We start from the raw sequence: 14820 nt of genomic DNA on the forward strand, positions 1-14820 counted from the left end.
TGTCAGCATGAAACTGAAAATGCAGCTTATTTGGAGTAGAAATTTTAACAAGTGCCTTCACTGCCCCCACACACAGTGCGTGATGCTGGTAGAGCATCTGATAAAATGTCTGCCAGCCTGACAGCATGTACGTAGGAAAGAATAGAAGGGAAAGTGTTTTCTTGTTTTTCATGTTTCTAGATGCTTTCAAGAGATGCTGCTGTTTCTAGGTATGGCTGTTGATTCTGCCAACGAGAATACAGGTTGAAGAATAAGTGTTTGTTAATACATAGTTATTAAAAGAGAGATGTCAGCATGACCTTTAACACAAACTCCTGCTTTTTGTATCCTGGAACTTTTCAGAAGGGATTCACACCTCTGCATGTGGCGGCCAAATATGGGAGCCTGGAAGTGGCGAAACTCCTGCTGCAGCGCCGTGCCTCTCCCGACTCAGCCGGCAAGGTAATGACGAGAAAGAAAAGTGTCAGGAGGATGGAGCCAGGCTCTTCTCGGTGACAACCAATGATAGGACAAGGGGCAACGGCTACAAACTGGAACACAGGAAGTTCCACTTAAATTTGAGAAGAAACTTCTCAGTGAGGGTGACAGACACTGGCCCAGGCTGCCCAGGGGGGTTGTGGAGTCTCCTTCTCTGCAGACATTCAAACCCGCCTGGACACCTTCCTGTGTAACCTCATCTGGGTGTTCCTGCTCCAGTGGGGGGATTGGACTGGATGAGCTTTCGAGGTCCCTTCCAATCCCTGACATTCTGTGATTCTGTGAAAATCCAGCAGCATTTTGGATTCTTGTTTGGGAAGGAACTGTGCGCAACATGCACGGGAAAGGCGGCTGTGGCTGCTTTCGTGCGGTTGTGTTGGCTTGTTAAGGTGTCAGTCCCCAAAGAGTGGTGGAGACAGTGCGGCTGAAGTGTTGTTACGGGTCCCTGGTGGGAGGGTGTGCCGCTCTGGAGACAGAAATGTTCCTGAGGTTGCACTGAGCTCTCCATACTGTAAAAATCTCAATTGTCAATTACGCGGCGCCTACCCCGTGCTGCGGGAATTGTGCATCCTGGGAGCTGGGGAGATGGAAACCAGGTCCGTGGCCTCAGGCAGCCGGTGCCCGAGAGCCCCCCGCGTTCCCCCTCCGCTGCTTCTCCCCCGGGCGCCCCCACTAACGGCTCCGTAACGCGGCGAGCGCAGCCTAACGCCCTAACCCCCCACAGAACGGCCTCACCCCCCTGCACGTGGCCGCACACTACGACAACCAGAAGGTGGCGCTGCTGCTGCTGGAGAAGGGCGCCTCGCCCCACGCGACCGCCAAGGTGAGCTCCGGCCCCGCCCCTCGCCTCTGGCCCCGCCCCTCGGCTCCGCCCCGCCCCTCGGCCCCGGCCGCCCGCCGGCACTGGGGAGCGGTGCGGTGCGGGAATGTCCGCTGGGTGTAAAGAAATAAAATAATCCCCGGGGTGTGGGCGGCCAGGGACGGGCTGAACGGGGGTTGTGAGAGCCGAGGGGGTGGTCAGAAGGTCACTGAGCGCAGAGCAACGAAGATGATGGAGTGGAGCATCATTCTCATGAGGAAAGGCTGAGGGAGCTGGGGCTCTAGTTTGGAGGAGACTGAGGGGTGACCTTATTAATGTTTATAAATACATAAAGGATGAGTGTCACAAGGATGGACCCAGGCTCTTCTCGATGACAACCAATGATAATGGTAATGGGTTCAAACTGTAACACAGGAGGATCCACTTAAATATGAGAAGAAACTTCTCAGTGATGGTGACAGACACTGGAACAGGCTGCCCAGGGAGGTTGTGGAGTCTCCTTCTCTGCAGACATTCAAACCCGCCTGGACACCTTCCTGTGTAACCTCATCTGGGTGTTCCTGCTCCGGCAGGGGGATTGGACTGGATGAGCTTTCGAGGCCCCTTCCAATCCCTGACATTCTGTGATTCTGTGAGCAAGTTGCTGAGCCATGGGAGGTTCACACAGCCTGGCTGGATGAGCCCCTGCCTAAATTGGCATATGGCTCTTGCACACCTTCATTGGAAAAGAAGAAATATAAATGTGTAGGTATATGTGCATGCAATTCTCTAAGCCCATTTTCATGCTTGTGAGTTTTAGTTGTAGCTGGAACTCACTTTAGTATTGTGTAATATTAGAAACTGCACGTATTCTGATCATGCATATGGAGAGTTCATTCTGGGATTGGGAACAGTATCATCATATCACCGTGTTAGGCAGAGGTGACCAAAAAGGAGAAAATAATGAGTGAATTGGTGCTGATTTCAGAATGTTCTGCCCCGTGTGAGACTGCTGTTGTGCACGCTGCCAAAAAACGCAGCCCGTCTGTTAAGTGATTATATCAGAGCTGTTGTTTCCATTGTGGTGCATGGAGAGCAGCAACAGCTACAGTTGCAGTAGAAGAGTTTGGTAGAGCTCTGTTTTAAAAACAGACCAACAGAACACTCCCAGACAGACTGTCTGCTGTAACCCAGAATTTTTCCCTGTGGTGCATTGTAAAGCTATTAAACATGGGAAGTAGCCTTGTTGCCAAAAAGTACCATCAATGCCTTTCTGCTTTGCTTAAATGATTAATTTGATCAAAAAAAACATTCCCCCCTTTTACTGTTCCCAGCCAGTGCCGTGAATGACACGCATATCAAAATTCCATAGGCAAACACACCTCTATCCACACACTCCAAAAAAGCACCATGCAATGAAGAGTGGGCACCCGTCACTCATCCCAGAGAATGTCACTCATCAGTCAGAAGTGAATATTTACAACATACGTTATTCAAAAGATAGGTGTCAAACTCAAGATAATTTGAGGGTATCAGATGAACAGTCTTACCCACCATGGCAAGGGCAGGCTTGGTTCTAGTTTGGATGGCAAAAACTACAGACAGACAAAACAATGGGACAGCAGGGCCATGTGGGACATGTCTGGCCTTGAAAATTTAATGAACTCTCATCTCTAGTGATAAGGGGTAACATGAAATAATACTGTTTTAGGGTGTCTGACTTCCTAGGCTTACATGGCTGTTTTGTTAACTTTATTCTCATTTTGTCTCCTGACTGATGTTAGAATGGATACACCCCTCTGCATATTGCTGCCAAGAAGAATCAGATGCAGATAGCTACCACTCTATTGAACTATGGGGCTGAGACAAACATTTTGACCAAGCAGGGAGTCACCCCACTTCATTTGGCCTCCCAAGAAGGTCACACTGACATGGTGACCTTGCTTTTGGAGAAAGGAGCCAATATCCACGTGGCAACAAAGGTAACTCACAACCGGAGACAAAATACTATGGGTAGCAGTATCCAGTAAGATGCAAAGTGCAGTGTGGGAATGATGTCACGTTGTCAGAAATTCTCTGCTTCACTTCCTTATGTACATATTTGTGGGTCTGCAGAAGTGATAACAGATGAGAGAACAGTAAAAGTGAGAAGTGGATATCTAGGACTGACAGATGGATTAACCAGTAAACTTATATCATGTAATGAATAGCTGTACTGAGTAACACACAGGAGAAGCTGCAGCTGTTTGCCATGACTGGAGGAGAATGATATAACATCTGGCTTGGGCAGAGAGGTTACAGGAGGAAAAGCAGACCAAGAGAAAATTGTTCCTGAGCATTCAACAAGGCAGGACTGTGGTGCTTTTGTCATGCTGCAACCTTGCCATCTCTTGGGTGTTTCACATGTGCTCCTGAAGTTTTACATTGGATGGTAAGGAAGAGGAGTGTAAAATTCTAGAGTTTGTGGGTCCAGGGGTAGATTTAGCAATATGTATCAGAAACCTGAGAGCTGCAGTCTAAAATAGTTTGGTACATTTGCCAGCAGAGGTGCTTTTTATCATATACTTACCCTTCAGCCTTCTTTGCAAATGGAAGACATTGGTGGTGTCTGGCAAATAACAAAACAATATTATTAACAGAGCGGTGAATGACAAAGATCCTGTGGAGGAGCTTTCCAAGATTTTATATTTTTTTATGATTGTACATGACAGATTTCTCATAGAATACAAGACGGTTCCTCAAAAAAACCCCCAACAGTATTGTAGTTCTCCATAGGTCACCAGATGTATCCAGGCATATACGTAAGTCTTATTTACTTAAAGTCAAAATAGAAGGCTCAAGTCTCTCATTGTCTGACATTGGTGTAATATACCATCTAACAAATGAGAAACAAAGTGATTTTCATTTCTCTTACAAAATTTATTCCCTTGCTCACAGGCAAGTACTGTGTGTGTGATTGCAGTGAGCTTGTAGTTAAAGGCTTCGTCAATTTCCTTGGCATCTTTGAACAAAATCTATTTCTGGAGTTGTTTTCTTCATTTTGACTCTTGCCTGCAGTTGTCAAGGTTCCCTTTGTTGTCTGAGGAAAGGGAAATACAGTGAATATGCTTCCCTAATTTATTAATGGCCCTCTCAGCTTCCCCAGTGACATTACTGTATAAAATCTGAGCATGATCATTGATGCCTGAAAGTTTTACTCCGTGATTATGGTGATGTAATTGCTTTGGAGCTGTTTGTCAGCCAGAACAGGGGAAACATCAACTCAACTTTGTTTAAAAAAGCCACCCATACTTAGAAGCTATAGTTAGGATCACTTTATGTTTTAAAGATGAGAAAGCGATAAAGTCTAGATTTCTTTCCCCATGTAAAGTAGTTTTCTTTTTTATCTTTATTTTTTTATTTTGTATATTCTGCCTCCAGACTGGACTGACATCCTTACACCTTGCAGCTCAAGAGGATAAAGTGAATGTAGCTGAAATACTCACCAAACATGGTGCAAACCAAGATGCTCAGACAAAGGTAAATTGTGGAGTGGCTACTGTCTCCAGTGTGCCAAAAGATGCTACTGTTGTAAAGGAGTGTTCCACTGAGCTTGCGGTTTCACTTATTTGTTCTTTTATTGTAGCTTGGTTATACACCTTTAATTGTGGCGTGTCACTATGGAAACATCAAAATGGTGAATTTTCTTCTCAAGCAGGGAGCAAATGTCAATGCTAAAACAAAGGTAAAGAATTTTTCATTGCTTGCTTTTGCTTTTTATTATGAACCTGGTAACCAAGCACTACAAACACATACGATAGGTGCCTTTTCACTAGGAAACTATATTTATTGCATAAGTGTCAACATATGGTGATTCGTGGCTGTAGTAGAATACCTCCTCTCTATAATATCTCATTGTGTAGTGTTCACAAAAGAAAAGTCAAGTAGCTCTTTGAGTGTATGAAAGAACGAGATAGAGAATCTATTTCATTTTATTTTTTCTTTTTACTTGCAAACTAACAAATGCGAGCTTATTTCTCGTCTCATTTGCACATGGTTTACAACCAGTGTCATACCAGTGTGCTGCCAAACTAGTAACTAAAAATGCAGATGCAGACACTTGGAGGGGGATGCCAGGTTCTCTCCAGTCTGCTGGGAGAAGAGTGGGAAGAATTTGCTGCTGATCGAAGCGTGGGTGGAACGACTTTGGGAGAGGAAGCAGCTGTGGTGGGGGAATGCAGTTTATTGAAGAGAGGTTTGGGGATTTTTTGAGGGGGATCGGGGTACAGTGTTACTGACTGGTTCTACTGAAATGGACCTGACTGCCTATAGCCAAAGCCAGAATGAAATCCACTGATTTCAGCAATTTCTTCTAGTGTAAACTGGTGTGCACAGCAGCTGAATGTTATACAACTTGTAGCAAGAATTGTGTATCTCCTGAGTATACACAGAGAGGTTCTGGTGGCTGCAACAGTGTATTGCATCCCAGATACCATCACATCGCCCTTAGCAGAAGGAGAGGCTAACTCAGGAGCTGCAAGGCTTCAGCTCAGTTAAAGCTGGCATCAGGCAATAGCTAGCTGCTAGCTTCACATTGGATGTCTTGGGGTCAATGTGAAAAAGTCCATTGATATTTCTAGTGACATACTTAGTATTTGTAAGATCTAGTCAAAATAACAGGCTCGTGGTCTGCTGCTCATTCTGGTCAGCTCTGTTGTCCCCAGCTGTGACCTATGGGATAGATTATTTTCTCAAATAGGGCTATTTCATCACAGTGGTCACAGCTTAACGTGGTAAAAAACAGTTAGCCAAGTAAATAAATATAAGATGCTGGCCCATCCCTTGTGAGATCACCCGAAATCAATAGGCAAAACCCAAGGATTCCAAAAGAACTGAGCAACACTACTAGAAAAACAGCTGATAAGAATTAATGAAGCAGACACTAGCAGGATCCAAATGGTAGCTGCCAAGTCATTCAGCTGAGGTATTTGGAGGTTAACTAAAGGGACAGACATGCTTGCATCTCTAGTATTAAATCTCACTCTATGTCTGAGAGGCCTCTGGACCAGGTTCTGATGACATTTCCCCAGGTATTTCACTTACTTAGAATAATTTCATTAAAGTCAGCAAGTTCGTATGAGAGTACGGGGCAGTGCTTCTCCAAAATTTCCTGCCTAAGGACTATTAAAAATACTGGCAGTCTGTCAGCTGGTACTGTGGACTCTGTTTAAAGAGTAAATCCATCCTGGATGGATTGAGGATAGGTGTGTTAAAGAATCAGTAACCTATATTGCTTCTTGGTCTTTAGCTGGAGAAAGCCTGCATGATGCTTTGTGCCATTTCCAGTGAAAAATAATATGGCTGATTTCTGCTTTTGAAGAACTGCACTGATGTTTAAGTAAAGACAGCAAATTTATTTGCACTAAAATCACAGTAAAATCCTCCTTTGATTTTTTAGCAGGCCATGCATGCAAACTGTAAATATAAGAATTGTAAAGTGCTGAACTATCACTATATAATTAGTACTACGAAGCATTACTTGGTTCTATTTGTTTGCAAAAGAGAGAACTCTAGGAGTGTGTCTTTCAGAGCCTGGCCCCGGGCTTTGCATAAGTGTACAGTGAATCAACTTGGTGTTTTCTTCCAGTATATTCTCTGCTTGCTTTCAAAGCCAATTGCAAATAATTTTGTAAATGAATTGCTTGACTGGACTTACACAATACCATCTCAGATCAACTAGCTGAAGTACACTTTGGCTATGTTTCTGTATTGTGTAACGTTAGAATGAATCACTGGAGCAGATAAGTATATGGAGTTGTGTTTGTTAATACAGACATTCTGTACATGTTTCTAAGTTTAATTACATCTTGCTCAGGCATTTTGAAGGCTAAAAAGCTAAAATTGATTGACACTTGTAATAGGTATATGTTTTTAGCCTTTTTAAAAGCAAATAGTCTTGAATCACCGCTGTTAAAAATGATATATTTTTAAAATTGGCTCAAATATTTTAAAGGCAAATCTTTGGGCTTCTACAGAAAACTGAGATGTGAGAGGAAGAAAAGTGTTATCTGTGATTCTTTGTCCCTACTGTGCCATTTTAGCTGTTCGTCGTTGTTCCCCTCTCTGACTTAGGAAATGGGGAATTATCCGTCTTTCCAGAGATTGCTAGTATTTTGAGATGTAATATGATTTGTGTATAAAAATATTATCATCTTTTATCTTCCCATCAATCTGGAGAAGTATTATTACTGAAGATCTGTTATCTCTTTGGGTCACTTGATGGCATAATTTCTTTTTAAAATATCTCAAAAAGAAACAGAAGGAAGCAAAGCAAAGTATCTAACCTCATTACTGGTGGTTGTTTTTCTTTCTTTGTTTGCTTTTATGGTAACCACCGTGGGCAACAGAATGGGTACACACCTCTCCACCAAGCTGCTCAGCAAGGCCACACTCACATCATTAACGTTCTTCTCCAACATGGAGCCAAGCCCAACGCCATCACCACTGTAAGTCTTTAAAGTGCCAGGGGGAACTTGTTTCCCTGGCCAGTTCTTTCTGTTGCTTTCTTCAGGCTTGAGAGCAAGCCCTTGTTTTGGTGAAAGTGTTCCACATACAGCTGGTTGTCAGATGTGTGAGTGTGACTTCTGATTTCCTTGTCGTCTTAAGGTAGTTCAGATCAGATCTGACTCACTGTGCATTAAGCTAAACATGAGATGGGGAAACTGATTTCTGAGCTGCAGCGTCAGGCTGGCCACAGCTGGCTGTGCTCTGCTTGTTCTCTTGCCTTCTGCCTCAACACTGCTGGCTGTGAACTGATATCCCGATAAGGATTTTTCCATAAAAATTACAGGAAATCAGAACCTGGGCTTCTTTTAAGATTTTGACCCAAATTTCTGTCACTTTATCCACTGGAACAGTTTCAGGTTCTTACTGAGTTCACTGATGTTAATGCCTCCTCCAAGACCATCAATAACCTCTGGCACAGTTCCTTCTCTGCAGTCAGCCAGGAATGCAACTGTCTTATTTCATGTTGATGTTGTTATTAGTCACCTCTAATTGGGTAATCTTTAAAATGCAGCCAGAATGTCCAAAACTCACGTGTCATTCCCCAGAGTGGATCAGGTTTCTGTGTACATACATTTTGCGTGCTTAAATCAGCACTGGGGCCCTGTTTGGTCCTGGAACGATCACGTTGAGTAATCTTCTGTGAAGTTGTCCAAGAGACCAGTTTATGCACCAGATCATCAAGCAAGAGACCATTGTAGTCAGCTTTTGGGACTGCAGGTTCTACTGGGCATATTCAATCCACGGTCTCTTTACTTGCTTTTAGTCCTCATGTTGGGGCTGTCATACCCAAATCTAACCCAAATGCAAGCAAGGTATCAAGGATGTGTCTTTACTGCCCAGTTTGCCTACTTTCTTGGGTATTAGCACTGTTCTTGTCCACTCATAGCAACCTCTAGCTTGAGATAAGAGAGAATTTCAACCTGAGATATCTGACAGGGGGGATATGGGAGTAGGTTATGGACAGTTAATGTGCAAGTGACAGTAACAGTCAAACTATTTGTGCTATGAAGATACTAATCTACTCATTTTGTGGTGCTAATCCACAAACCCTGTGTTGCTTCAGGGTTGCTGAGCTGGACTAATGCAGGAGAACTTAAATTATAGATAACTAAAGCCGATAGTGAAGTAGCCCTCAGGCTGCTATCCTGCACACACTGCAGTGGTGTCATGAGAGAAATCATTCCAGTGCAAAGCATGGAGTGCCTTTACATAATTCCCCCAGTAGGCCAGCATGGTGTCCTTTGGTTCAGTGCAAAACAACATACACCAGTTCTGTGTAGAGCTCTTTGCAAAGAACCATGCAATATGTCCCTTCCTCTGCTCCCCAAGCTGGGTGACACAGGGACTGTGACTGCCACATCACATAGAACCAAGGAACAGAGTGGCAGCAGCCTCTGTGGCCACTTAAGGGAACTGGCAGCCAGTCACCAGGGTCAGTTCTGCAGGGAAGATACACCCTCAAGAGAGTTGCGGGTGATTTGGCTCCTTTCTGATACTTAAAATAATTTTCTTCTGTACATGAAAAAGTTTATAAATTTGGCCACCTACTGTGGATGGCATTATGTTGCAATGGATGTTCTCCGTGAGATAAATGAGCATGGGCCCTATTTTGAGGCATTGTGAGTAGAATTTCAAATGCAGTGAGACAGATGGCAATCTTAAATACTGTTCATTTACAATGAAAAGTGACAGTCTAAGTTCATAAATTAGTAGTACTACTCTCCCAAGTTATTTTGATGTTCCAGGTAATGAAGTGGAGATAAACAGGCCTAAACACTAACTAAATTACCATTTAGTGTCCTTTTGATGAATGGTACATGTATATAGCACGGGCATTTAAACTGCACCCCAAGCCTTATATGGATTGTTTTTGTGTTTGCATCATTTTCTTTTGTGTACTTTTATTGTACATACATTTTTGTTGTAAGGAGGAATAGAAGTGTATGTGGACAATACAGCTGTAATCTTGTATTCCCCAAAAAGAGAATTATACATGATAAAGAATTAACAGTTTCAACTGAAATTGAAACTGTAACATTTTAAAGTACATTTTTAGAAGAGTATTTCTGATATGGAACAGCTTGTGCTAAACAAAACATTAACATCTGCAGACAATACACATTTTGTATAGTGAAATTTGACCACTGAAGGGTTAAACCATACAGCACTTTTCTAGTTGGAATAGCAGGCAGATGTAAGTGTGTTGTGTTACCATGGCAATCGGGGCTATAGTCTTAAAGAAGTTACAAAGACAGAGTCAGATGTAACGGTTAAAAAACCCAGTGATTTTCCTAGGCTGTGCCTTGTTTTGGATGGAAATGCTGGCTCATGCAGCGTTGAGAGTGATTTCATTGGTTCACACCACAATCCTCCCTCTCACTGCGCTCTCTCTCCCCTTCTCTCTTTCCTGCTCAGAATGGGAACACTGCCTTAGCTATCGCGAGGCGCCTGGGATACATCTCAGTGGTCGATACGCTGAAGGTTGTAACGGAGGAGATTACTACTACCACAACTGTGAGTTGCAGATGCATTAAAATGTCTCTCTTCTTTATTTAGAGTGTTGTCTTTCTCTTCTGCCCTCAGACTCTCCGTGTATCTCTTTCCTTTTTTAATTTTCTGTTTTTAGCCCCCCCCCTTTCTGTTGGATTTTGACAGAAGTGCTATAATGCTATCAGTATATCTTCTAAGCACGTAAAAGTGTGTGCAACACATCGGGCTTCATGGAGCTAGGTAACAAAATCTATGTACATACAGATGGAAAACAACTATTCAAAGGCAGAGTAAAACTTTTTTTGTAGATATGGGTCTGAGCTTCAAACCCAAACTTTCCAGAAGTTTGTGCATTGTTGTTTAGATCCTGTCCTGTTTCTCCATTTTCCTTTTCACCTCTCCTTACATTTCCACACTTTTGACACCTGCTGAGGCTCAACCATTGCAGCACAGCACAAGAAGCTGCTTAGCATTTGGACTGTACCAGCCCTGGACTGGTGCCAAGCTTAGTGATGCTCGCTAGATGGCTCTGAATCACATCCATCATCTTTCTGCTCCCTTTCAGTTCAGATGTATCTTGTTTTTCCAAAATACTAAAGGATGTCTCCTTATGTGCTCAGCCCTCCTCTCTCTTGGTAGTCTGTATTTTGATTTTGGGGAAGATTACCAGACTAGAAAACTTACAAGATATAGGTGTCATTTAGGAGCTCAGAGATGTAAAAATCTACACAGCACTTATAAGACGCTACTGCTCAGCCAGGGAGACAGTCAGAAAAAGGGAAGGGAAGAAATCCAGGGTCTTTTTTAAGGAAAAGAGAAAATAAATTTTATTTTGTTGCATGCTAACATCAAGTCCCACTGATATTAACTGAGGAAGATGGAATAAAAGTAACATGGCATAAGGTTGCAAATAGAGTGAGCCATAATTTATTAATGAACTGCAGCAATCAGACTGAGTCAGGTTTGGGCAAGGAATTCCAGTGTAATTTCAGAAGTCTCTTAAGACTGTATGGTTTTGTTGATACTTGTTTTGTGTTCTTGTTTAATCATATAGGACATCACACATGTGAATACATAAACACGTGTATCTATTTAGAGATTTAGAAAAATAAAACGTGGGTAAAATATTTTTAGAAACTTTAAATCTTTTTAAAAGTATATTTTTTAGCCTCAAATGACACCTTTATGTTCTCTGTGCTGTGTCCTGGCATGCTTTTTCCTTTCATGCCTGATATAAGTTGTAACTTCCTTTCTGTTGTACATTGTATTGCACTGTGGAGCCTTGTACTTGGTCCTATGTAGGTATTATAAATTTTGCAATAACAGGGATTACACTACGAAAAGACACCTGTGAGTTATTTACCTTGGATAAATGTTTCTTTAAACTTTGAGGGTAATGAACTTTACGACCAGATGCTTGAGGGTTTAGGGCTGAATCGAATACTGAACCTTACTTGCATAGTTGACCTCTAACGCTTGCATATAGGAGAAATCTGGAATCTCCAGGGGTGTCTGTGTACAAAATACTGCTTTTAAAAGTCAGGTGGGAACCCTCGATAAACTCAGCAGATTTTTCAGCTATGAACTTGTCTGAATCTTGTACCTTAGGGATATATAGAATGTAAACCTCTGGCATTGTTCACAGTGGGGAATGTCGTTTAAACATAGTTTAAAACAAGTCCTGAAAAGGTGGGATAAATAACAGGCACTCCCAGGCAGTCCCTGCAGTAAAGCTGTCCAGATGGTGAGGTTGGTGTTGCCAAACCAGAAAACAGCATTTAGCACTGAAAAAAGGTGCTGTCACCATAGCTACCTCATTCTCTAAGGTTGTAGCTGAGTGATGCCTGAAGGATGTTAGATAGGCTGACGCTTTATTAATATTCAAGTCACTGGCATTAGAGATGAGGAAGAGATCTCCAGTGCCAAGGCCTTTGGTCTAACTTAGAACAAACTTTCCTCTTACTTGCATTAGTGTTATTGTTAGGGGAGCCACATGAATATAAAGCAATAGAGAGAATAAAGTGCACTTATTTTACACACGGATTAAAGATGAAAAATCAATCAGAAGCAGCTAGACTTTCAAAGGTTTGCTATGCTACAAAGTTTTGGGGTATTTATAGAAATAGGCATAGTCTTCTTGTGGACAAATGAGAATATATGAGGAACTTTGACATTCTTTACAGTATACTGCTGTTGAGTAAGCAATTGCTAAACGTATGTATAGGATTATATACCTGAATTATATATCTGAATTTTTCTATGCCGCCAGATGGAAATCTAGCCTTTCAATGGAAATTCTAAATGCAGAAGCCTAAAGTACATAACTGAATTCTCAGAGGCACTACATGGTAGGGAGTTTGAGAAATATAGGTTGAGCAGTCTTCGAAGTGGGCCATTCATGGGGCTGGATATGGATTTTAAATTTTGAGAGTATTTCAGATTTTTAATGAGCCTATCAATTAGAAAAATCTAGCATTATATTAAAAATAATTTTAAAACATTAATTCATAACTTCTGTTGGAATTGATGTAGCAGTAATGATTCTTGCTGAGTTCAGTGTTCAGAGGTAACATTACAGATTTTTTGTTCTTCTGAAACACAGGCACATACACCATATTGATTCTGTTCTCCAAACGTTGTTTCAATAAATAAATTACATAATAATTTTCTCATACTAAGAGGAAAATCAGGAAGTAAATAAAGTATCATTACTCCTCTGTAGTTAAATAGTAATGTCTGAGAGCCTTAGTCAGAGATCAAATAGTTATTATATAGGGGCCTGTAGAAGTCTATTTACAAATAAAATGATGAAATGGTAAATGAACCTTAACTACTAGGGTCTGCAGATCTAAGTTAATACAAAGACAGAATACAATGGGTCTCTGTACCTGTAGCTGGTGGACAAGAGTACTGTAACATTCTTTCACTTCTTTGTTCTTCAAATCAAATGGATTTTTTACACAAGCTAAGGTTGGGAATCAAGTTTTCTGAAATCAATTTCGATCATACAGCAGACATAAAAAAACTAGCATTTGTGACTCCTAGGTAGACCCCTTCTTCCTCCTTTCTTCAGAGTTCGGTCATCTGCTCTGCCTTTGCTTTTTTTTTTCCTGACTTTTCAGTTGTTTTATATGGGGAACATAGGAACTGGCAATGGAGAATTTGCAGTACACTTTGTGTAGATACAGTTGCAATGACAATTCCAATTCCAATGCCAGTAAATTGATACTCATATACAGCACTTTCCACTTCCCTTGAAAAATATACAACCCGCTTCACCTGGATTTATTTATTTGGCCCAGTGTTAGTGATTATTTATTTTTAATTTAGGATGTATTTGTTAACTCACTGCTGTGTTGTTGAAGAGATGGGGTCAGCATCACCTGAGCGGTAGGATCCTCTCCATCTGTCACAGCTGGCTTTGTCACCCTGAGGAAAACCATGGGAACACTGGGGGGAAAAGTCAGACACACTGGTGGAGGCATTTGGTGAATATAAACTAATTCTCAACACAGAACATGTGTTATGAAGAACATTCCAACAGAAATAATTTATTGTCTTGAATCAGGGGTGAGATTGAATTTAGGCGGCCTACTTGAGATTGCTGTTTGAAGCAAAGGGCGTTGTTCTTTTCTTGTACCTCAGGAGGGTGAATTGAAAACTGAGGTCACGGTTAAATATATTTTTAAAACGCAAAGCAGACTTTAAAAACAAATTTCTGAAGTGATTACACTGTTGTTAAGTTTGTTATTTATGAAGTACAATATCTTACAACAATCAAGAATACTATCTTTGTCAGTTTGTTAGAAATCCAGAAGTATAAAGCAGAATTGGGAAATGCACAGTAAGTTTTGTGAAACAAAACTGCTGTTGACTTCACTGCTTGATATCAATGGGCACTTTCCCAAAAGCATATTGCAAAAGGGACTTGGGCTTTGGCTAACATTAATTATCCCTCAGATTGTATGCTCTTTCACTACTTCTGCACGTGATGTTAATTTATATGATAGATAGATACCATCCACAACAGGGAGTGAGGTACTACCTCAGTGAGAGTTTCACAAGACACGTGGCCTCCTGACATCCTCCTCTATGACAAGGGGCACATCTGCTCCTACATACCTTCCAGGGCGATGTGTTGACTCCCCTCCACAGCTCCCCAGTTCAGCTGCAGATCTGGGTGGAGCCAGCAAAATATTTGTTTTTCTGTTGTGACTAATGCTGTTCTGATCGCTGCTCTTTTTTAAGCCCTTGACATTTTGTCTCCTTGTGGGCAACTTTTCATACCTTGTGTGTCCTACAGTTTCTCATTCTGTTCTTTGTCTCCTTCTCCAGTATGTATCTTGATGCTAAAAGGATGTCCCCATTCTTGATTCAGCAGCCCTGAACATCTTCTGTTTCCTCCTGGAAGTCCTTTAAGAAGATAAAATCATATTACAAAAAAATCTTCCAATGTTCTCCTACTCTGTGTTCTCACACCTAAACAGTCCACCCATCAGTGCCCAGTC

At 41.7% G+C, this 14820-nt stretch overlaps 1 protein-coding gene across 46 annotated transcripts in view; it reads left to right on the plus strand.

The window, feature by feature from the left end:
* Positions 1 to 14820, plus strand: part of ANK2 (ankyrin 2) — a gene marked incomplete at its 5' end in the record, with an annotated part of 366277 nt that overhangs the window by 271607 nt on the left and 79850 nt on the right. For 38 of the 46 annotated variants that reach the window (XM_082051544.1, XM_082051555.1, XM_082051526.1 and 35 more), the window contains 7 exons: positions 343 to 441; positions 1202 to 1300; positions 3061 to 3258; positions 4697 to 4795; positions 4902 to 5000; positions 7663 to 7761; positions 10238 to 10336. In XM_082051544.1, coding sequence (XP_081907670.1) covers positions 343 to 441; positions 1202 to 1300; positions 3061 to 3258; positions 4697 to 4795; positions 4902 to 5000; positions 7663 to 7761; positions 10238 to 10336 — 792 coding nt within the window. Of the gene's footprint in view, positions 1 to 342; positions 442 to 1201; positions 1301 to 2014; positions 2042 to 3060; positions 3259 to 4696; positions 4796 to 4901; positions 5001 to 7662; positions 7762 to 10237; positions 10337 to 14820 lie in introns of those variants that run through there. The other 8 variants (XM_082051548.1, XM_082051550.1, XM_082051543.1 and 5 more) reach the window with 2 other exon arrangements.

Source organism: Streptopelia decaocto, assembly GCF_964273445.1.
Source record: "Streptopelia decaocto genome assembly, chromosome: 4".
In the NCBI taxonomy this organism is placed as follows: Eukaryota; Metazoa; Chordata; class Aves; order Columbiformes; family Columbidae; genus Streptopelia; species Streptopelia decaocto.